The following is a 24,382-nucleotide window of genomic DNA, read 5'->3' on the forward strand; positions in this document are numbered from 1 at the left end:
ACTCATCAATTGTTGTGATCTTTTTATGTGAAAGAAACTCACTAGCTGCATCTCAAGTGTTAACCCCAAAGTAATCACCTAGTCAACATATAATAGCATCATGGGAATCTTGTAATATCCCATTCCTCAATGATCAACTTTTTGGTCAACGCTAATTAGTTAATACTAATCACAATTAAATAGGAACTTAGTGGTATCAATCTAAAAAATTAAGCATCTCATTCTTTATGTAACGTTTAAACACAAATAACTTCATGGCACATTTCCAACAGTAATTTTGTTATTTTTCATTAACCCAATAATCCATTATAGAAGACAAAGGCAAAGGGCATATCACCAATATAAAGGATATTTTATAATTTAGTAATAAGTTTACTTGTTTGGTAAAATATTTTAATTTTGAGATTTGGAGATGTACTCCTCCAAATGACGCTTTTGGGGCGTGGAGAGTTATTTTGAAAGTCCGAGATTTTTTTTAAAATCATATTAGATTTTTAGTGGGGGATGATTCTACAATTCAGTTTTGGAATGATCCGTGGTTAGAGGGTGGCACGTTGATTGACCAATTTGGTAGAAGATCCATGTTTTGTATGAATAGCAATCTTAATGCGTTGGTTTCTGATTTTGCTAGGAATAACAGATGAGAAGGCTTTGTTAGAGATGATCTTTGATTAAATGAGATTGCAAATCAAGTTGAAACTCACCATCCTTCATGGCTGAATGAAAAAGATAAAATAGTTTGGAAGGAAACTTCAATTGGAAAATTCACTTTGAAATCAGCATGGGAATCGGTACGAAGACATGAGGTGGATATTAATTGGCATAAAGTAGTTTGGAACAAGCTGAAGATTCCACGCCATTCCTTTATTGCTTGGCTCGCGATGAATAAAAACCTGTTAACAGTAGAGAATCTGAGGAAGAGAGGATTAATGATGGTTTCTGGGTGTGTGCTGTGCCGAAATGATCTGGAGGATAATGTGCACTTATTCTTTAATTGCAGCTATTCTAGTGAAAGTTGGAAGAAAGTATTAAACTGGGCTGAGATAGTCATAGAGACATTGGGCAGTATAGAAGAGGAAGCTGAATTCATTGGTAATCAAGCTCATACGTTGAGTATTTTGAGCCTTTTGTTCTGCTCAACCATTTATCATATTTGGCGTGAAAGGAGCCGCATCTTTGAGTATAAAGAGGTCAATGTGCAGTAGCTTTGCCAATTGGTTATGCCCGATGTCTGTGGTAAGCTTGAAGCTATGAAGATGTCTAATTCTGCTATTCTTCATTTGGTCCAGATTTGGGGATGTAATGGAGAACTTATAGTTAAAGAAACTAAATTTATTAGATTGAATCCTCCTCCAATGGGTGTGATCAAGTTGAACACGGAAGGATCTTTGTCAGAAAATGGTACAGGATTTGGTTTTATAGCAAGGAACAATAGTGGAGAAATGCTCATTGCTGGTTTTGGTCATTCGAATCATACAGATATCATAGTTATAGAGATGGAGGCAATTCTTAAGGGATTGAATCATCTGAGCATGAGAGGATACTTGGATATATTTGTAAATTCAGATTCGCTAGTTGCGATCCAAGCGATTAAGGATGAATGGAATACGCCTTGGAGAGTAATTAATCTTGTCAGAGAGATTAAAACTGCTATGCGAGGCTTTAATTCGGTAGTGCTGGATTTTTCGTGGTGAGAATCTAATAAAGCAGCTGATTGATTAGCAAGAAGAGGAGCGTTGAATGATAATTTACCTATTATAGATTCTTCGAATGTTCTTGTGGATCTGTATAATATCCTCTTGGAGGATCTCAATGTTTGTTTTCTTCGGCTTTAGTTTTTTTAATATATAAGAGTGGGGCCCTTCATAGCCTCAGCTTATCGGTAAATATAAAAAAAAATAAGAAGGATGTCGACAGACAAGATTTTGATCAAATGATTTTGATGTGGCAATAGAAGCTCTCTTTTTCTCCCCATTTTTTTAAAAGTTGAAAGTGCACTTCTTATCCCTCTTCTATACCTAATGGTGTTTTCCCATTTCAGTTAGAGAGAGAGAGAGAGAGAGCACTATGGAAACTATTAGGCATTGTTTGGAATCCATAAACACATCTAATTAAATAACAAATGAACAACACTGAAAGAGCTCTCCTTTATAATTTTATTGAAGTCTCAAAATAAAGATAAATTAATAGAATACATGAAGATAAACTAACCCTTCATGGAATAAATGGTTTGTAGGAAAGTGAGAATCAATACTACTAAGGCAGCCACCAATGACAAGGCGGCCCATGGAGTATTGAAATAATCGCGTTTCAATGAAGCTCGCCATTTGTGCCAATCTGTTTGGCAATACTCACTCATACTGCCACAAATCGCTTTATAACGAAATTTCGTGTTGTAAGCTCCTTTGGCAAGCTTACTGATGTCTAGAGCCACCTCTTCATAGTTCCTGCTGGCAGTCATAATTCCTTCATGTTTGAGTAATTTCACATCCTCTTTGGTGTTGATGAGTAAAAACATAAAGATAACGAAAGACGTGATTTCGCCTGTATACTTACTATCATATTGCTCCAAGGCCATGATATTACGAAGAAGAGCGAATACGTCTCGATTGAAAAAAAATGGAGGGATTTCTAGTACCCCATCTTTGCTAAATGTGATGTCAAACAAGTCATTAGCATGATCCTTCTTCTTGAAACTCACTCCAGCCTCATCAAGCTCTGTGGCACAATAAGTGTCAGTTTCTTTCCAGGTTTGATGGTTTGTGACCAACGTTTGTGGAGATGAAGGAAGAAGATGCTTGCGTAATAAGTCTAATAAATTTTTTACTCCGTCATGGTGCTTTATTTGGATTGGATGAAGTGTAGGAAACATAGGATTGAAGAAACGTATCGCGAGCTTGTTGAGTGGGAAGCATCCTTGAGGTTTTTGAGTTAGGTTGAATAAATGTTCCAAAACAATATATGGAAGTTGGTTTTCGAGTAAGATTAAGTCATGTTGCATGCTTGTAATTATCCAGTTTGTACTGAATATGGGGTCGTCTTTGACAATCCTCACTTCATTTGCAAAAGTGTGGAAGAGTTCGAGGATAAAACAACCATCAAATAACATCATTTCTACAAATTCATCGCTATTGAGCTTGATTAATGGTTCCCCATAGCACCCACGAAGTCCTTCCTCCATTGCTCTGAGGTGCGTGACTGATTTCTCCAAAGTTGTATCTAGTGTTGAATTTCGAGCGAGGAGGGCATATGTATACCACTTTTTTTGTTCTTCCATGAGTTGTAGTGTTTCTTTGCCACGATGGAAAGGGCCAATTGATACTATTTGAGGCAGAAATTCATCTTCTTCTACTCTTCGAAATCTCGTGGGAATTTTGTAGATACAACGCCATAGTAAAGGCATTGGATGGATTTTACTTCTGATAGACTCAACCAGCTTTCTGTTTGCTACTTCAATTGCAGGAGTCACTTCATAATTTACAACACTAAAATTTTCCATCTTAAGCCCAATTTTCTCGATAAAGTGGTCAGCCTACATGGAAGGCTTTCATTGTTAAAATTCTGAATTAATGCATTATTTATCAAATTCAATACTAATTAACTCATTGTTTAATATGATTTGCTTTTTAAAAAAAAAATGCAAATTTAAATGGATTGGGTTTGGATCTGATTGGTACGAAACCGTTACCAATACACAATAATAAATCTATTAAACCCATCCTGATCAGAATCTGATCTAACATGTCCATTTAAGCTCCAGATCCTACCTGATATAATATTTGTTCTTTCAAATCCGATTTGATTTGATTAGATCCAATCCCAATCCATTTCCATTTCTAGAAGTATATATATTTAATATACATAATTTATATATCAACTCAAATATGTTATCAAATCATCCCCAAGGATTGGGTGTGGTCGATCCAAAATTGATCCGATAAATTATCAAATACGGTCCTTGTGGTACTCAAATCCTTGATATGGACCCATATTTATCTGATCAGAATGGATCAGTTTATAGACCTGATGAGAACCATTGACAGCCTGTTGCACCTGTAAATTGGCCCGAATGCAGTTGGGCTGAACCAAACCATGCGTCTTTTTCTAAAACCACATCACGAAGTGTCGAATTTTCAAATTTTTTTTTTAGAATCCTTTGTTGTATTTTTGTTCAGTTATTTATTTATAATTTCGATTTTTTTTTAGGACTTTTAGGATAAAATTTCCATAGGTTTGTGGCAATGGCTAAAAAGAGCCACTTTTTTGTTTTAATACTCAACATAGGGCTATTTGGTACAGTGACTCATATTTTTGGACAGCAATACCCTTACTTATAATTTTTCTAATAAATCGTTTGTAGATCTATGTATTCTCATGTTCAATCTACGGTCTATTGAAGATTTTCACCATATGTTGTCAGTTTCTTTCAAATTTTTTATTTTTAAATTATTCATATATTATTCTTATAGTCTTGCTACTTTTCTCGTCCATAATTATATAAATAGAAAATGGTAGCAAAAAGTTTTGATTTTTCACAGACTTTTTACGGTTCATAAAATTTATCCAAAGTCAAACCTCGACGCATGAATGTATTATAATGTCAAGCCTCAATTGTACCAATTATCGAGGTTCGACAATGTAAACATTTTTTTTACTGCCAAAAACTTTTGTTAGATAATTTCGTCGAGGTTCGACAATAGGTACTGTTGAGACTTGACGCTATAATACATTCTAGCGTCTAGGTTCGACATTGGGTAAAATTTATGAACAAAACTGTAAAAATTCTGTAATTGTGTAGATCTATATATAACTATGGACAAGTAATACATCAAGATTATAAGAATACATAAATGATTTAAAATAAATAAATAAATAAAAGAAATAGAGACGAAATTGACAATCTTGGTGGAAATCTACAATAAATCTTGGATCGAACACGTGATTGTGTAGATCTACAAGGTTCACAATTGTTCCTCAAATCTAAAGTCTCGTTAGTGAATTCCAATTACTTATTGATAGATTTTGATAGACAGATTCTCTCTCTCTCTCTCCGAATGGTATACAATGTTAGGAAGGAGGAAGTTACAATTTAGAAGATTATTTTTCAAAGATTTCTAAGAGAAATTGTAGGAAAGGACATTTATGTCCAAAAACATAAATTACTGTAACAAATGCCTTACTTTGAGTATTAAAGAAAAAGTGCCCTTTATTTCATTTCAATAAACATAAATTAATGTAACAAATGCCCTACTTTGAGTATTAAAGAAAAAGTGCCCTTTAATTTTTCTAATAAATCGCTTGTAGATCTATGTATTCTCATGTTCAATCTACGATCTATTGAAGATTTTCATCAAATGTTGTCAGTTTCTTTCAAAATTCTGTTTTTTTAATTATTCATATATTATTCTTATAGTCATGCTACTTTTCTCGTCCATAATTATATAAATAGAAAATTATAGCAAAAAATTTTGATTTTTCACAGACTTTTTACGGTTCATAAAATTTAACCAAAGTCAAACCTCGACGCATAAATGTATTCAACGTCAAGCCTCAACGGTACCAATTACGAGGTTCGACAACGTAAACATTTTTTTTACTGCCAAAAACTTATGTTAGATAATTTCGTCAAGGTTCGACAATAGGTACTGTTGAGACTTGACGCTATAATACATTCTAGCGTCTAGGTTCAACATTGGGTAAAATTTATGAACAAAACTGCAAAAAATTCTGTAATTGTGTAGATCTATATAACTATGGACAAGTAATACATCAAGATTATAATAATACATAAATGATTTAAAATAAATAAATAAATAAAAGAAATAGAGACAACATTGATAATCTTGGTGGAAATCTACAATAAATATTGGATCAAACACGTGATTGTGTAGATCTACAAGGTTCACAATTGTTCCTCAAATCTAAAGTCTCGTTGGTGAATTCCAATTACTTATTGGTAGATTTTGATAGACAGATTCTCTCTCTCTCTCTCTCTCTCTCAATGGTATAAAATGTTGGGAAGGAGGAAGTTACAATTTAGAAGATTATTTTTCAAGGATTTCTAAGAGAAATTGTAAGAAAGGACATTTATGTCCAAAAACATAAATTACTGTAACAAATGCCCTACTTTGAGTATTAAAGAAAAAGTGCCCTTTATTTCATTTCAATAAATGTCTGGAATTTTATGCAAAATGTCCATTTTTTAAAATCCAAAAGTGTATATTTTACAGATATTTAAATCGAACATGGCATTTAATATTTAAGAAATAACATACTCCCAAAACCCAATTATTTCTCCTAAGAATCCTTTTTTCTTGACAATTTCTCGAAGTATCTTCCCATCTTAGGAGTATGTTGAAACTATAAATTTTCTCAAAAATAAAAATTAAAATCAATAGAGGCCATTAGATGTGGGAGCATAGAAACATAAATTGTTTAAGGAGTATGAGGCAAGAAATTTACTTGTCTGTAATCAGGATGTTTCTTCCTCTTTGGGATCTTAATAGAAGAAAGCTCCTGCACAACCACAAATTAGATCAATTAGAAATCACTTCCTATTTATAGACATTTTTTATAAAGGACTTTGGACAATAATTTCATCTATCTCTCAAGTAAGCACATGATTCTTTTCTTTCTCAAAGACAAAATCAAAACTTGCAAACTCATCAAAAGTATAATTCCTAAACCCTAAATCTTTATGATCTAGTCATCTTATCGAGTTCGGGTCCACTATGGATCGGGTCCACTATGGATCTTATTTAGAAGAATACCTACTTAAGTGCAATCAAAGTTATTACATAGCTATTAAGTAACTGATAGGACCCTCGAGTCTAAGGACTACTAACTTATCTATATTTGCTTGTGTGAGACGATCTAACTGGCAGTAAACGTGTATTATATATATATATATATGAGAAATGCTAATATCTAAGACCCCATGAGTACATTAACATTCTCCATCATTTTTTTTTTTCTTCAATAATACCCTTACCCATTTTTATTTTTTTTAGTGAAAAAGACAAATGTATATTAGTCTTTTTTTTCATAATAAAGGTTAAGGGCATTTATTCTTTAGATTTAAATTCTTGTTTACAATAAATATTTTGCAATCAATGCAAATAAATATTTATTATATAAAAGATCAACATACCCCTATCTTTTTTCACTAAAACACAAAATGAGTAGGGGTATAATTGAAAAAAAAAATGTGGTGAAAAATACTAACGTCTCCATGTATATATACAGGCATGCTAATAGTCTGGCAGCCAATTAAATGAACTGTCCAGACTCATCAATTGTTGTGATCTTTTTAGGTGAAAGAAACTCATTAGCTGCATCTCAAGTGTTGACCCTAAAGTAATCACCTAGACAACATATAATAGCATCACGATAATCTTGTGATATCCCATGCCTCAATGATCAACTCCTTGATAAACGAAAATTAGTCAATACTAATCACAATTAAATAGGAACTTAGTGGTATTAATCTAAAAAATTAAGCATCTCATTCTTTATGTAACGTTTATAAACAAATAACTTCATGACACATTTCCAACAATAATTTTATTATTTTTCATTAATCCAATAATCCATTATGGAAGATGGAGGCAAAGGGCATATCACCAATATAAAGGGTATTTCGTAATTTAGAAATAAGTTTACTTGTTTAGTAAAATATTTTAATTTGAAAATGATAAATATTATCATTTTAAGAATTAAAATGAACAATGTCCATATTCGAAAATTTTGACACTTTCACTTGCCAGTTTGGAAAAGAAAAAAAAAAATGGCCCAAAAAAATTAGTAATCTTGCAAACATTTATTTGAAAAGGACTGTGGAAGATTTGGAATGTCAACAGATCAGTTCCTAAGGTATTTAAAATCAGAACCATTATACTTTTTGGTTTCGATTCTTAAATGTCATGGAATCTTTTTGGTTTTTAAAGAAGAGTGAAAGGGTAGAAGGGTGATTTAACCTTAATGAATGTCAACAAATCAAGGTTAGAGGAGGTAATTCACCCTAAGTAGGGACCAAAGGTGACTTTGAGTCAAGATTAGGGGATAATGAAGATTATCAGAACACCTACGTGATGGGAGATTTGGAAATTTAAGGCAAGGGTACTTAAGGAATTAAGAAGGGATTAGATGAGGGAAAATCCAACTTAAGGACATTGATGAGGTCATTTCCATTGGAAAATATCATGTACACAGGGGTTCTCCAACTGCCTAATCGAATAGGCCATATGCTAGGAACAGCCAAAATAATTTGTACCAGTACACTAGCAACATGAGGATCAGAATAAAAAATGGTTTGGTCATATGTGCCAAACAGCCAAGATATGCATATGCTTGGCTATTTGGTACTAAGGGTCAAGCAAAACTCAATTTTTTGGTATTATTTGATTAATCTTAATTGGTTTGAGTGGGTCTCACTAGATTGATCAAAACTCTCTCAATTTGATTATAATCACTGGTTTCGAATGAGCTCTCAGACTTATTCGAGCAAATTGGGGTGTTTACAAAATGTAACTAGTTTAATATAACTTCATTAATCTCCCTATAATGACAGATTAGTCAAACATGATCATGGAGACATAATAGCAAAAATAAACAAAATATTTATCTTTATTATTGATGAATTCCTTGAAATCCTTAAATAAAATCTTTCTCATCTTCCAAAATTACAGTAAAAATTAAAATCTAAATCTAAAAGATAAAGAAAAAGATTAAAAAAGGAGAAAGAGATAGAAGAGAGCCTAAAAACTGAGATTAAGGTCTTGATATAAACAAAAATTAAGGTTGCTTTGGCAATAAGTTTTCATCATTTTTTCATTTGAATTGGCTTTGCTTCATGAAATATAAATATTTTTTCTTCTCTTAATTAGACTTGTAATCTCACTGATATTTCTCCTTTTTAGTAATCGAGTTAAAAGTTATGTCTAAAATAATGAAACAAGACATATTTGGAATCTATGACTTGTCACACGTTTTTTTAACAATTTAAAGTCCAAATTAGGCTTTCTTTATAAAATACAAATTAATTCTCTTGTGAATCAATTTTCTAACCCAATTAGTATTGTCTTATTTTGATAAATAAGTCCAAAGTTATAGGCAAAACAGTATGATGTAGAAGATTTAGAGGGAAGAAAAACTTAATTCCATCAAACCGGGACCATCAGATCTCTTGAACCGTATTTTGACTTTTAACTTTGGTAGTTTTTACACTATTTGAATCTTCAATTTCCATCTATTTTTCTACAAGAAATTAACATATAAATTAACTCTCAGAATCTATGAAAATATATGCGATTTAATAAGTAAAATGTAACTTATGATGAATTAACTATTGTGCATAATTTCATGAAAAAATCCTAACTTTAGGTTAGAAAATACGATTAAGTGCTTTATAAAAAATGGAAAAAATACATCATTTTCGACATTTAATACATTCTCAAACCTAGATTTTTCTAATCCTAAGCAAAATAAAAATAATAAATAATAAAAACAACACCACTTTTATGGGTTTCTCGATTACATTTAGTGAATGTAACTAACCCTTAAACCCTTAGGATACTCCTAGTAGATGAGTTTGACTTATGAGAATCTATAGTGAATGTACCCACAAATTCAATACATGATACTACTTATCAAAATTTAAAAACTTAGATCTATCAGAAAATCAATAATTTACATTTTAACAGAGCCCAAGCCATTATCAAATTAGTTAAGAGAATTGTATAAATATTATGACCTTAAGTGTACAATAAAAGTCTAACTAGGACTTTGAAGTTCAACTTCATAGAATAGAGTTAGACCCAATTTTCCTAAAATGATCGAGTTAACCTAAAATCTAACTCCAAACTAAGCATCCTATCTAGGATAGTTAAAGGTGTGGATATTCACTTTAATACCTCTAAGGGCTTTATCTGTTATATTCTAATTTATTCCCATTTTTACCATTGACGGCTTTCATTTTACTGAAACATTGACAATTTGGAAACATCAAGCTCTTTTTTTGAATTTTTCATTCCTTTGACTATGATTTTTTTTTTTTTTTGTTCTTTTCATTACATTATGCATTTTATACTTCAATTTTTTTCTTAATTTTTTTACTTGATATTTTTCTTTTTAAAGCAAGTAAACCCTTTGAAGGTACCCAATCTAATCCTAAAATTGTTGTCCAAGATATAAATACCTAGTTCTGTTTTTCTTTTAACCAACCAATCAAAGAAAAGGAAATCAAAGTTTACTAAACCTGATTTTCCTAACACTCTAGGCAAACGGAGGTTTCACGCTACTCGAATCAACCTAGACTCTCAAAACTAATCAGATATTTAGTAAATTTTTTAGAGATGCAATTCTTTCAAAGATCAACTAAGGTGGTGTTTGTTTGCGCTATTTTTCAGTGCTTATTGCTGAAAAAAATTAAATTTAGCACTTTTGTCAAAATAGCGCGTTTGTTTACTCGTGCTTATTGCTGAAAATAAGTGAAAAAAATTCAGCACTATTTTGATGCTGAAAAAAAGTGCTGAAGCGGTAAGCACTTCGCTTTTTCAACACGGACAAGTATGCCCTTTGTTTTTTTGAGCATGGACAACTATGCCCTTATTCTTAAAAGGATATTACCTCTTATATCCCATGGATAAGTATATAGACACCCCACAAATTAATAAACCCGCACCATAGCTAAATTATTTTGTCTTATATAGGTTAAAAATTTTGGAATGAGTTGATTTTTGGTGAGGATGATCTCTACAATGAGGAGATCATTCTCACAAAAAATCAGCACATCTTGAAACTTTTAACCATATCAAAACAAGTTCAAGAATCGTAAATTGTCCATTTTCTTTTTTTTTGAAAACTATTTTTAACGAGTTAGAAGTTTCAAAATAAACTGATTTTTGGTGAGGATGATCTCTAGACCATATAAATTATCCTCACTAAAAATTTGGTCATTCCAAAAATTTTAATCCATATAAAACAAAACAAAAAATGGCTATAGTGTGGGTTGCCCTTATTAATTCATAGGGTGCTTTTATAATTACACATCCTTCATTTCCATCGAAAATTATTCATAAAAAATTAAGTTCTTTTTAAAGTTGATTTCAAATTTTGGTGACTTGTATGACATTATTATTTTTAATTTGAAATTTGTGGGCTTTTATAAATAGAAATTATTATTTATAAATTGAAGATTTTAGTATTATTTATTATTTAAAATAAATTGTATTTTAATTTTATAAGAAATAATATATTTTATTGTGTTTGATAATAAATAAGCATTTAAAACATGCAAACAATGTATAATATGATTGTAAGGGTAACAAAGACAATTTATCAATTTCAGCAATGTGTAACAAACATGATTCAGCATCTAAACAAACAACTTTTTTAGCACTTAAATTCAGCGCTTATAAGTTTCAGCGCTTAATGCTATTCAGCACTTATTTTTTTCAGTTTAACAAACAGCACCTAAGTAAATGATAATGAAAAGACTCAAATATTAAGACTCATTATTGAAATTCTAATTTTTCTAATTTTAATAAAATATCTAAAAATATTTAGTCATGCTTTATTTTGAAAAATAAAAACCAAAATATATATTTTTTAAAACAAAATTTAAAAGAAATCATATAAATATATTGCACGAAAATATCCCACACCCTCAATCCTAAATGATGCATTGTCCTCAATGTATGCATCACATGTATTAAATGCAAAACAAATACAAAATTAGAATTTCTTACAAGTCAATGGGAATGTCAAAAAAGAACCTAAAAAGAATTAAAAGTGATAGGTTGTCTCCAAATAGAGCTAATTTTAACGTTTTCAGTTATACAAAAAGAGAGAATGACTAAACCTAATAGTTAGGATCCTCTAAGGGAGTTTCCTAAGTCACTCTCCATTGACTTGAAAATTGGACCCATTCTTGGGATGTTGGATCTCAATTGCACCATGTGAGTGAACAATATGAATTATGAAAGGTCTGGTCCATCTAATTTTAAGCTTCCCAAGTAATAGATGGAGTCTAGTATCATATAGTAACACTTTCTGACCCTAGTGGAACTTTTTACGTAGTATGAGTTTTTCGTGTACCATCTTCATTTTGTCCTTATATCTCTTGGCATTATCATAAGTATTATTCCTGATTTCCCCCAACTCATTGAGTTAAATTTTCCTATGCTTTTCTACCTTATCAAGATCAAAATTAAGGTATTTGATCGCTCAATAAGCTTTTGTCTAACTCGACAGGTAAATGACATGTTTTTCTCAACACTTTCAACAGCTTACCTTCTTGTTAAGTATCTAGATCAAATTCTATAATCATATGTATGATATCAAAATCATCAAGGTAACGATAAGATAACATGTTTAAAAAAGTTTTGAGCTCCATCTTGGGAGGGGGGGGGCTCCGCGCTAGTGGAGACATGAGGTGATCTTGAGTTTTACTTCCTACATTTATGATGGGGTTCTAGAGGAAGGGGACACTAAAAGGATCTATATTCTATTAACTAAACTATAAACCATGCTCGTAAGAGTGGCCATGACATTTTTAAGTTCTAGATCAATTTTAATCCATAAACTCTTAGGTTCGAAGATCCTAAGTCATCTCTATCGTATTCTACAACCGTGTTACTCAAGTGTTGAGTACACTTAGCTAAATCTACTAAGAAATCGCAGGCCTCAGTAGAGGTTTGTTCTAAAAATATTCTCTTATGCATGGATTTATTATGATTTTCTAAGATTGAGTTATTCATTGTAAAAAGAATATATCTACCCCCAAATCCACCACGAATCCCAAGGTTTCTTCTATTAGATTTCAAGGCATGATTATCTAACCCAAACCATGATAATATATAATAAATAGACAATAATTTGCTCAATAGATATAACGCACCAACAAATTTAATAAAATCAACTGATTAATATAAAAACGAGAGTAAACTAGTAATAATAACCAAAATCCAACATTTAACCTTAAGACATAGATGACATGATAAATAAAATGACAGACAGTGCCCTGACATAAGTTTCTTATATAACATAAATAGTTCTCTAAACTTTAATATATGTCAAATTGAAGGAGATTGTTGCTCATTATAGGCACTGAATTTTTACATCCGACTAATTCAACAATCCGTCACTCGATGGTTGTGGATTTTTAATGATAAGCGTAGAATATACAAAGAACTCAAGAGCTTGTGAGATGCCTTCCCCCAATATTCTCATTCTTTCCTAATCCTCATAATTTTGTCTCTCTCTTACTTGGCACACTTGACGTAGAAATTACACACACTTAGGATCGCTACACTCAACACTCGATTTAGTAAGTACATACACTTAGGTTCGTCACCCATTTCGATGACCTATAGACCTCTCAACACTAGAAAAAAATGACTTTGAGACTTAGAAATAATCACCTTGAGACCAAAAAAAGTTGATTGTTAAAATTCGTAGAAATTGACAAAATGATAAAAATACCCTTCGTAGGCCCCACACCTCAAAAATGTCTCAAAAATACTTTTATTACTTTTGGAATGTGATTTTGAATCTAACGAGATAAAAATCGATAAAAATAGAAAAGTTTACGAAGAATTACAAAAATGACCAAAATGTCCCTTGACGTCAACTGTTATTTAGAAACCTCAATTCCTATGAAAATGTGATTGAAATTCAACTTTTGACAATATTCTCGCACATCGAGAAAATTTACATATTTCATGCTTAAGAGAATTGAAAATTTTCACATGAAATGATAAATTTTTACATAAAATAATGAGATTTTTCACATAAAATGAAAATTTACATTTCATGGGTTGACACCTATTGATCATGATGAGATAATAAAAGTGAAATTTTAATAAAGAAAATGGATATCGAACTTTTATTGATTAAAATGTGAAATTTTACTTATTACACCCCAACTTCAAAATAAAATTCCAAATCAAACTAAGGTGGTACCGATAGCATTTAAAATCAAGAAAGTCGACAAATCAAGCAAATCGTCAATCGATCCATTAAATAAGTCCTTAATCAAGTATGAACAAACCAACCAAAATTTATAAAATAAAATTTCACCAATCAACATGACATACGATCAAATCGCGATAATCATCCATTAAGCCATCGATTTTAAATTGATCCAATGGACAAATTTAACGAACTCTAAGCCATTAGAGTATCATAAACCACGAAGCACGGGATCATACCTTTTTTAATGCACGAAATAAAATAAATAAAAACAAAAGATGCGGAATCCCATGATTCGGCCAACAAAGATTGAAGACAAAAATAAAAACCAATAAAATAGGAAACCTTCCCCATAGACCTATATTCAGTGATAAAAATACTAAAAAGAAAAGAAAAAAGGTTCTCATAGATTTTGTATAAGAGAATGAAATGATTTGAAAAAGATGATCAGGTCCCATAAAGTCAATTATGGGACCATAATTGCATAAGAATTATCCATAATTGATTGACACTTTGTCCCAAATAAACATAAATTGAATTAATTTGTCAAATTATTGAAACTAATATATTTTCTAACTATTTGTAAGGTTAAAAAGCAAATTTGAAAATAAAGAATTTTGCAACAATTTTTGTTACAATGCTCAAGTCAAGGGAGAGAAGCCAACCAAAGTTCAGAGCTCAACTCTGTCATGTCACTGTGCCGCGGTGGACTCCTGGTGTGCTGCGATAATCTCGAGGAATTATGCCTCGAGATTTCTACTGAAGGTTTCAGACTCTTTGACTATTGTAACAGTGGACCCTTCTCTAATCGAATATCTCAAAAAGATGACCCGAAAATCCAAATAGAAAATTTATAAATTGAGGGGTTGTCCTAAAGGAAAGGGTCCCTCTTCTTCTTCCAAATTTCACTCTATATTTTCTGATTTTTGTGTGAGAGAGAGTTCTTTTAGAGTAAGAGATAAAAGAACCCTCTCTTTCTCTTTTCTTCTTGTAATCTTAGTTTAGTTCTTAGTTTATTTTGAAACTTTATAATGAAGGAGATTTAAGCTGATTTTTGAAATCAAATTGCAACACAAAAATATCTCATCCTCTTCTCTACCATATTTTCTCTATTTTACTATTACTATAATTTGTTCATCGTAATGATCAGCTAAACTCTCCATAGAGAAGTCAATGATATTGGAGCGAGTCTATCTTAATCTAGTTTAAGTAATTCTATTATTTCTATTTTAATTGTGACTATGTGAAGTTTATTAAGTTTGGATTATCCGATTTGTATGATTCATCCTTAGATAAGATCAAGTTTAATCATGCTTAGTGACAACTTAAGATATAAATCTACTAATACCATCTTAATTTACTAATCACCTACTATTGGATTCATCTATAGACTTAATCGATTATCTTCCAATCTACGAACAATGGTTTGTTGCGTGGATTAAGATCGAATTAAAATTGTTAGATTATCAAGATAGCTTGTAAAAGTTGAATTGATCTCTATACTCTTTGACATTGCTTTAATTTCTATTATTGTTTCAATTTTATTCTACTTCTTAGCTATAATTTCTTTAATTCTATTTTTTAATTTGTTTTTTAAAAAAAATTTCATTTCAATTCGAAAGAAAATCTTAATCGACTATTGTCCCTGTGGAATGAACCTTACTTACCAAAGTTTCTTTTATCCTTTATTCAATTTACATCTGTAATCAATCCACTACAACTCAAACAAAAGAAAGAACATAAAAAAAAAAAAAAAGGGAAAAGGAATTGGAAAGAAAAAAATTATAAAAAATGACTTGACCAACGTCTTAGGGGGACTCTCTCTTTCTCTCTAAAAAAATGCTCAATTAGTCTTCTTCTCCCCTAGATACGATCACTCTCTCTCTCTCTCTCTCTCTCTTCTATTTGTTGGATAGTAGGTGGAGAAGAAGAAGCTGAATCACCTTCTTCTTCTTTTCTTTTAACGCCTTGACTAGTTGAACCTCATCTGTTTCCTCTCTTCATTTAATTCTCGCAACCAACCAGCTAAACCTCATCTTCTTCCTCTCTTCCATTAACACCCAACCAAAACCTTCCTACATCAATTAATCCTTCAACCAACAACAAACACCTCTTCCAATATTTTTCCTTCCTTCTTGTTAACGCCTAGCCAGACCCTCATCTTATTCTCTGTTTCACGCACAGTCCAGTCAACGCCTATCTTTCCTTTCCTTTTTACATGTAGTCCATGTAACAAACAAATCACTTCTTTTCTTCATTCCCTAACAATGACCACACGGTTTTTTCAAGTTCGAGCCGTTACCCTCGTCGCTTTCACTGAGTTAGGTTTGAAGAAATTACACGACAACAACCCCTTCAAGTTTATTTTTCTTTTATTTTTTCTTTTTTTCTTTTATTTTATTTTATTTTTTCCCTCTTCTTTTGCCTTCTTATCTTTTGTGTTTTTTCTTTACTCTTCGGAATCATCTCTTTTGGTTTGGGATGCTCTTATAACTTTTATATGGGACCAGTTGCCTTAGATTAATATTTCTTTAATCATGTATGAATAACTTTTGAAAAAAAAAAGTCAATAAATTAGATAAGTTTTCTCTCATTTCTTCTCTTTTAATCAACCATGTGATTTTGTATTATTTATTTATTAAGGCATGTTGTATGTTACATGGAAAAAAAGTTTTTCTAAATGCTACTTTCTTGAAAATTCATAATGATTTGATCGACATTCATGTTTGTGTTTAATAATTCATGCTTGTGGTGATAATGGCTGATTTGATGATTATTTGTGCCTAATTGATGATTTATTTAGTAATTAATCGTATTCGAAATGATAATTTATTTGGTAGATTACTTTTGCATATGACAATACTTGACCAACTTTGTAATTATCAATGAATGTTAGCATTTTGATGACTTTTGGGGTTATTTTACGTGTATGATGTGTTTATTAATCTAGAAATTTGACACATAAGATATTCTTTAACAAATTGAAAATTATTCATATGACAATATTTTTACCCGAATTTATGTGATGACGTGTTATCGAATTGGAAATTATTCATATGATGATGTATTTATTAATTTGAAAATCAAAATATTTGTATGCGAAGATGTTACTAATTTGGAAATATTGGTGTATGTGATATGTTTACTAACTTGGAAATTTTTATGCATGTGACATGTTTACTAATTTGAGAACTTTTAAGCGTGTAGTATATTTAATAATTTGAAAAATTTTACACATGTAACATGTTCACCTATTCGAAAACTTTATGGATATGACATGTTCACCGATTTAGAAGCTTTATGCATGTGGCATTTATCTATTTGGGAATTTATTGATGCATGCAATACTTTTACCTATTTGAAAATTTTATGCATGTGATATTTTTACAGATTTAGAAATTTTATGCATATGATATCTTTACCCATTTTGAAGTAAACTTACATGCAATGATGTATTTGCTAATGTAGAATTGATTTTTACATGTGATAATGTATTTGCCAATTTAAAAATAGATATATGCATGCAATGATATATTTACCACTTTGGAAATTAATCGTGCATATGATGATACTTTCGTGGATTTGGAAAGTGTTTCTTGTACATGGCATTTTAATTACATTTCATTCTTATAACAATTTACCACGTGAGCCTTAGGGTATCATCTTTTTCAAATTACTCCTTTTATCCTCGCATGCGTAATTCAAGGAAATCATAGTCATGAAATTCGATATAAAACGACAATGTTTCTATTGGTTGGCTCGACATAAAATAATGACGATGATTTGACCTTGACCGTAAACACCCTTAGTTGACTTTAGGTTTGAATTTTACTATAGCTTTGACGTTAATGTTCTTCTTTTGACCTTAGGATAGTTTTGGATCGTAGTAGAGACAGATCAACTCAATTGGGTAGGTTCGGTACCTAACACTTTCTGAAACTCGTAACTCAACCCCTTTTTCATTTCTGTTACCCGTAGACCGCTCTGGATTCGTTTGGAGTTATTTTAATTCCTAGACCTAAACTAGGTGGTGAATCCCCATTCTCAGAAAATCCTCTAATTTCACATTTACTTCACTTTTCATTGTTAAAAATGTCAATGCGCTTTCAGTGGCAATTCCACTACGGATTTTAAGGTCAAACTTGACCCAATCAAAGACTATCTTTAGGTGGACTTTCATTTAAGTCAAGTAAAGAATCTTGGACTAGGTTAAATTTTGTCCTTTCTTTTGTGTGTATGTGATTGGAAGATGGATGGCTGATTGTTTGTATGATTGGTTTTATGAATAGATTATGTAGGTTACATAGCTGGTTCTTCTTGAAAATGCCCCAGGCATACCTTGTCCCTTTCTACACACTCAAAAGTATGCATATTCTTGTTTGAATCATGTCATGTCCCCATAAGTCTCGTAGTCAGATCTAAGCCAAATTGGTCTTTTAAGACACGAGGGATGCACGTGAACACTACAACTTCAGTATAGTACGTTCGAGTATATCAAACTATATAGCACATACTACTTGACTAAATGAAACTATGAGGTATATCGGTGCTTCAGAGCTAAAGTTGCCTAAGCTTTGTTCTAAATTAGCCTCAATCATGTAGTGAGTTTAGAAATCCGAACCTAGGTATGGTCTTATTAAGCTACGATTCGAACTGACTATGGATGCTCCCAGGATGCTTTATTTAATCCAACTAAAAAGTAAGTAGGTAGACCGGTCCACAACGCTTAAATTGAAATCGCAATACCAATTCAACCCAATACATATAATTAATGAGACATGACCGACAATATCAATTTAAACCAATTAGTCCAATTGGTAAGTGGATCTTCTAGATCAATACATAGACTGGTTGGACTAATTGGCCTAGAAGAACCTTGATGAAGTGATACATTATTCAACTTCATTGGATAGAATCAATTTAAACATGATAACAAATGATATCGTAGACTCATTATTTCCAACTAGTTCAATGTAATGGATCGAATTCTTACTCAAATCGAAATTGATGAATGTGAAAATAACCACATTAAAGAGTGTACCAATTAAGACAACTTGACTTGTTACTTTCTTTCAAAAGGTATGTCAGTAATAAGAGATAGTTTCCTTGTTTAGATGGCTCATAATCATGTGCAAATTTTGACTGTTCAAGCCCTGAAAGCAATTGCTACTATAGAAAATTACGATTTCAGTATGTATAGGTTACAAAATGTTTTCTCCCTCAACTCAGTGACCGTTGAATGAAACCAGCCACCTTTTGGGACTCTAATTATCATGTGTTTCGTTTTGGATCAATCATATTTTACCCAACTCACAAAGATTTATGTAGCATTATGGAGATAAGCACATCAAGGCCAATGATTCAGCTCCCATTGCAACCTACATTTAAAGAAGAACTTACAAAAGAACTAGGAGTTAAACCTAAGAAAACAAGAAGATTCACAAATCACGGGTTATTGAATGCGAAAACTTCTCAAAAAACATCGAACTCCCAAGTGTGAAGACCATGGGGACTTTGCCCTGGAATCTCACAAGAAAGCTCGAGATTTCACCTTGGGTCTAGGAGCACTATTAACATACTTCATGGAATCATTTAGGACCAGTCATCATTTATCGAACTTATTTGTGGACATTGTCGGACAACTTCAAAACAAGGCTAACCCCGATTCCTACAATACTTGTCAAAACCTTCGAGGGATTATCCAATATAAACGTGCAAGAAGAAGCAAGATTTCGATGGAACCCATATTTGCTCTACATATGGTTGTGCATTCGATTCTACATCGCAGAATTTATTCAGATAAAAAAAAATAAGTGAGACAAATTCAAGAACAATGAGGTACTAGATGATTTTGCATCCATAAATGATTAGAGAAACTGGTTACAAGACTGACTAGACCAGACATTAATTGGGAAAGAATGGATTCGAGAACAGGTGAAGGTGTCACGCTTGCATCAAAAGGATATGATCACATAGTTTTTATGGGTTTACTAAACACATCATTATATTGCCTAAAGATAATAGTAAGGCAAATATGACTGCTCTCATGGATCCTTGTTCACCCAAGGAATAGGCGCCCCATCAGGGGATTAACTAATCATTTAGTGGAACGCATAGCTACTGCATGAGATCATCAGACGATTACAAAATTGGATGTCAAGTTGGAACTTAAGAAGCAGAAAAATTGGTAAGGTACTAGATCGAGTCTTTATTTTCTTTGTAATAAGAGGAGAGTCTCCTCATTTCTTTTGTGTTTGAGTTAAAATAGGTTGCATGTTTTAGAGTCATGTTTTTATGCCAAGTTGTTTCTAAATTTAATAAACGTTCATACAATTGGTACAAGCCTTAATCATGGTTCGAAGTCTCTCAAAGTAATTTCCAAATAATTGTAAATCACTTCATCAAACATTTCTCGACCAATATGTCTTGTCAATTAGTAACTCTAAATCGGCAAGGTTAATTTAATAATGCTATCAAAAGAAACCTTTCTTCAATCATCAACCCTTAATCTACTTTTGATGGGGTTTCAGATTATCATTGAGCTTAAGCTCAAACTTCCACCACCTAGTTGGGGTCGTGAATCAGGTCGATTAGGACAAACATCAGCACCAAGTCAACAGTCAAAAATGGCCTTAGAGTCTAAACTCACCAAAATCCATAAGATCATTATAGCCTTCACCATAGACATCAACAACATAAAAGAAAAAGTTGAAGTGTTAGAATGTGCCTCGGAATCAAGAGAAATCCCTTCTGATTAATTAAAGGGAAAGAGGGCGAAAAGTAGTGCGACTAAGCATCCATAAGAAGTTTTAAAGCTCGATGAAGAGGAAGAACCCATCGTTGAGAGTCCCCTGTTCGCAAATAGAATATCTTAACTGGAAATGACCCTAAAAAATATAAAGGGAATTGATAAAATTGTTGTGGTTATCGAAGCCTTGAATCTCATCCTTAAGGTTTGCCTGCCCGAAAAATTTGTAATGCTAGAGATGGAAAAGTTCGATGGAGTAGGTTGCACAAGAACTTACCTCAAGGTGTATGTCACCAACATGCATACCCTGGACCTCAGTGATAAACAGATAACATTACTTTTTCAACGTACCCTATTGGGATCGGCATTGCGATGGTTGATGACGCAAGACCCCTTTACGGTCAGAACATGGAAAAATATGTCAAAGTTATTCTAGTATCAATACAAGTATAATACTAAAATTGAAACCTCCCAAAGGGATTTGCAAGTAATCAAGCAAAAAAAATGGAGGAACATTCACTGATTTCATCAGTCGTTAGAAGACTAAGGCTACAAAAATATGGGATGGACCCTCAGAAAAAGAACAAGTAACAATCATTTCAAAGAACCTGACTCAATGGCATACCCAACACCTTGTTGCCCAATACTTCCCCACATTTGAGTCTCTATTACAAGCTGGTAGTCAACTTGAGGGTGCCTTCACCTCTAGAATCCTCACCAACCCCTCTGACAATAAACTCAAAAGTCTTTCAACAACTCTAAGCCTAGTACCAATCATTTACTTCTAGATATATATGTGGGGAATGCTAACATCCAATACTTCATTAGGACATTAGCATTGTCCAACACTTTTTTTTCCAATAATATCTCTCCTTGTTTTATTTTTTAATAAAAAAGACAATGGTGTATTGGTATTTTAAACAATACATGCTTATTTACACAATAAATGTTATGAGCATTTAAGTATTTTGAATTAAATATTTTTTTTTTGTAGTAAATGTTTTGGCAATACATGCCAACATAATAAATACATTTCTTAATGGCATAATAAATCTATTATTGTGTAAAAGACGAACATGCGCTTGTTTTTTCCACTTAAAGACAAAATGAGGGATATTGTTGGAAAAAATAAGTATTGGACAATGCTAACATCCCATGAGGTCTTGAACGTTAGCATTCTCATATATATATTCATGAACAGGGCCTAAAATTTTTTCTTGGTTACATTTCAACAAAAGGAATAATACAAACTGTGGTGGAAAATTCACACAAAAATCTTTGACCCCTTTTATGGTCCACTCATGGGATATGAGTACATTCAGGTGGCTGTTAACATTTTGTATGTACATGTAGATTGTAGATTGTAGATTGTTAAGTATTATAGACGGCATCTATCATGTATATAGGATTAGATTAGGTATGCATTTATGTTTTGGATGAATGCCCTTTTAATATAAAAAATAATGATTTTCTTAGAAAGTCTTTACTCGGTCGATACTCTACTCGCCTAACGTAGCACAGACCTGCCATATATATTTTTCATCGAGATACACAATTGTACTTTTTATAAGGATGTGTAGTTGTGTATCCCGAGAAAATAGATCTATGGTTCCACCTCCATGCCACATTATCCAAGTGAAGACTTTCTAGTTAGAAAATCAGAAAATCTCGTCCATATCAATTAAAAAGAGAGAGAGAGAAAAAAAAAAGTTTTCTTGTTAATTGTTTGTTACTTAGACCTAATTAGACTTTAAAAAGAAGATTACACAATTGGTGGCCCACCATAGTTGGTTGCCAACCACACTAATAAAACCCATTTATTTCAACACTCCTCCTTAAATTGGTGCGTGGATATTGGCAATGCCCAACTTGAAAAAAATACCTTCAAAGGAGATTTTACTAACACATTTAGTAAAAATATCGACAAGTTACTAAGATATAGGAACAAAAGAAATACAAATCTGCCCAGAAATAATATTTTCTCCAATGAAATGACGATCAATTTCGATGCTTCGTTATATCATGTTGAACCGGATTTATTGCTATGTGAATAGTTGATTTATTATCATAATATGGTGAAAAAATTATTGTCACAGGAAGACATAAATCAACTAGAAAGGTCTTGAGCCACAACAACTCACACACTCCAAGTGTCAAAGCTATGTACTCTGACTCAGCACTGGATCGAAAAATCACATCCTACTTCTTACTACACCAAATTACTAAGTTACCACCAATTTTAATGCAATATCCAAAAGTGGACCATCTATCAATTACTAAACCAGCATAATCTACATTTGTTTATGCCTCAATGTGAAGATAACCATGATTACTGAACAAAATACCTCGACCAAGATATCCCTTGAGATATCTAAGAATACGATAAACAACAGTAAGATGAGATATGTGAGGAGAGTGCATAAACTAACTTACAATACTAACAACATAGGCAATATCAAGATGAGTCATAGATAAATAGATCAATTTTCCTACAAGATGCTGATACTGGTCAATAGTAGATAAACACTTCCCCCTCAGAATTAGCCAACCTGTGATTCTACTCAATAGGAGTATTGGTGGGACAAGAACCAAGCTGATCAGAGTCACTTAGTAAATCAATGGCATACTTGCACTGAGAGATAAATATACTAAAATGGGACTAAGCAACCTCAATGCCCAAAAATAGCGAAAATGCCCAAGGTCTTTAATCTCAAGTAAAGACAATATCATCCACATAAACAATCAGAGTGACAGTTTTACCCTGAGAGTGACGAAGGAAAATGGTATGATCAACAGAACACTGATGGAACCCAAAATGATGCATTGCCTTAGTAAAATGCTCAGACCATGCACGAGGAGACTACTTCAATCCATAAAGAGAATGTCGAAGGCGACAAACATGTCCAGAGGAAGAAAATGCACGAAAACCAAGAGGTTGGACCATATAAACTTCTTCCAGAAGATCTCCATTAAGAAATGTATTCTGGACATCTAACTGAAAGAGGAGCCACCCTCGAACAGCAGCAATAAGAAAAAGAACACGAATGGTAGTCATCTTAGCAACTGGAGCAAATGTCTCCTAGTAATCAATCCCATAAGTCTGAGCATATCCTTTGGCTACCAGACGAACCTTATACCAAGCAATAGAACCATCAGGATTATGCTTAATGGTAAACACCCAACGGCATCCCACAGCCTTCATTCTAGGAAGAAGAGGAACTAGGTATCTAGTCTGAGTTTTTTCAAGAACATTCAATTCATCAATCATAGATGCTCGCTACTCAGGATGTGCAATAGAATCTATAATGGTATTAAAATGAGTAACAGTAGAAACAAAAGAAAGAAAATTCTAATAAAAGGTGAAAGAGTAAAATCAAGTATATGGTTAGAAATAGGATGAGTACAAGTACGCTTACCCTTACAAGTGACAATAAGACAATCATCACAAAGAACAGTAAGAGGTAAAATTGGAGATGAGAGAACGAGCTAACCTGGCATAAAAGTAATGGTAGGATCGTGTGTTCGCCGAGAGTAAGCCTGTAATGAAAGAGAATGAGGAACAAGCATGGGAAAATGAAATAATAAAGGAAAATGGTTCATCTTCAAGGGAATTTAGAGGAAACCACTCAGACTAAATGTCAACTGACCTAGTGTAGAATAGGA

General features: G+C 32.4%; 1 protein-coding gene across 1 annotated transcript; it reads right to left on the reverse strand.

The window, feature by feature from the left end:
* Positions 1-2,151: 2,151 nt before the first annotated feature.
* LOC147389150 (UPF0481 protein At3g47200-like) lies at positions 2,152-23,774 on the reverse strand. The gene is made up of 3 exons (XM_086419748.1): positions 23,619-23,774; positions 6,463-6,516; positions 2,152-3,532 (listed from the first exon to the last, which is right to left on the reverse strand). The coding sequence occupies exons 1-3, from the start codon at positions 23,772-23,774 to the stop codon at positions 2,207-2,209; spliced, it is 1,536 nt and encodes a 511-aa protein (XP_086275874.1). The 3' UTR covers positions 2,152-2,206.
* Positions 23,775-24,382: the final 608 nt, after the last annotated feature.

Source organism: Akebia trifoliata, chromosome 12, assembly GCF_017979445.1.
Source record: "Akebia trifoliata isolate Shusen 1 chromosome 12, ASM1797944v1, whole genome shotgun sequence".
NCBI lineage: Eukaryota > Viridiplantae > Streptophyta > Magnoliopsida > Ranunculales > Lardizabalaceae > Akebia > Akebia trifoliata.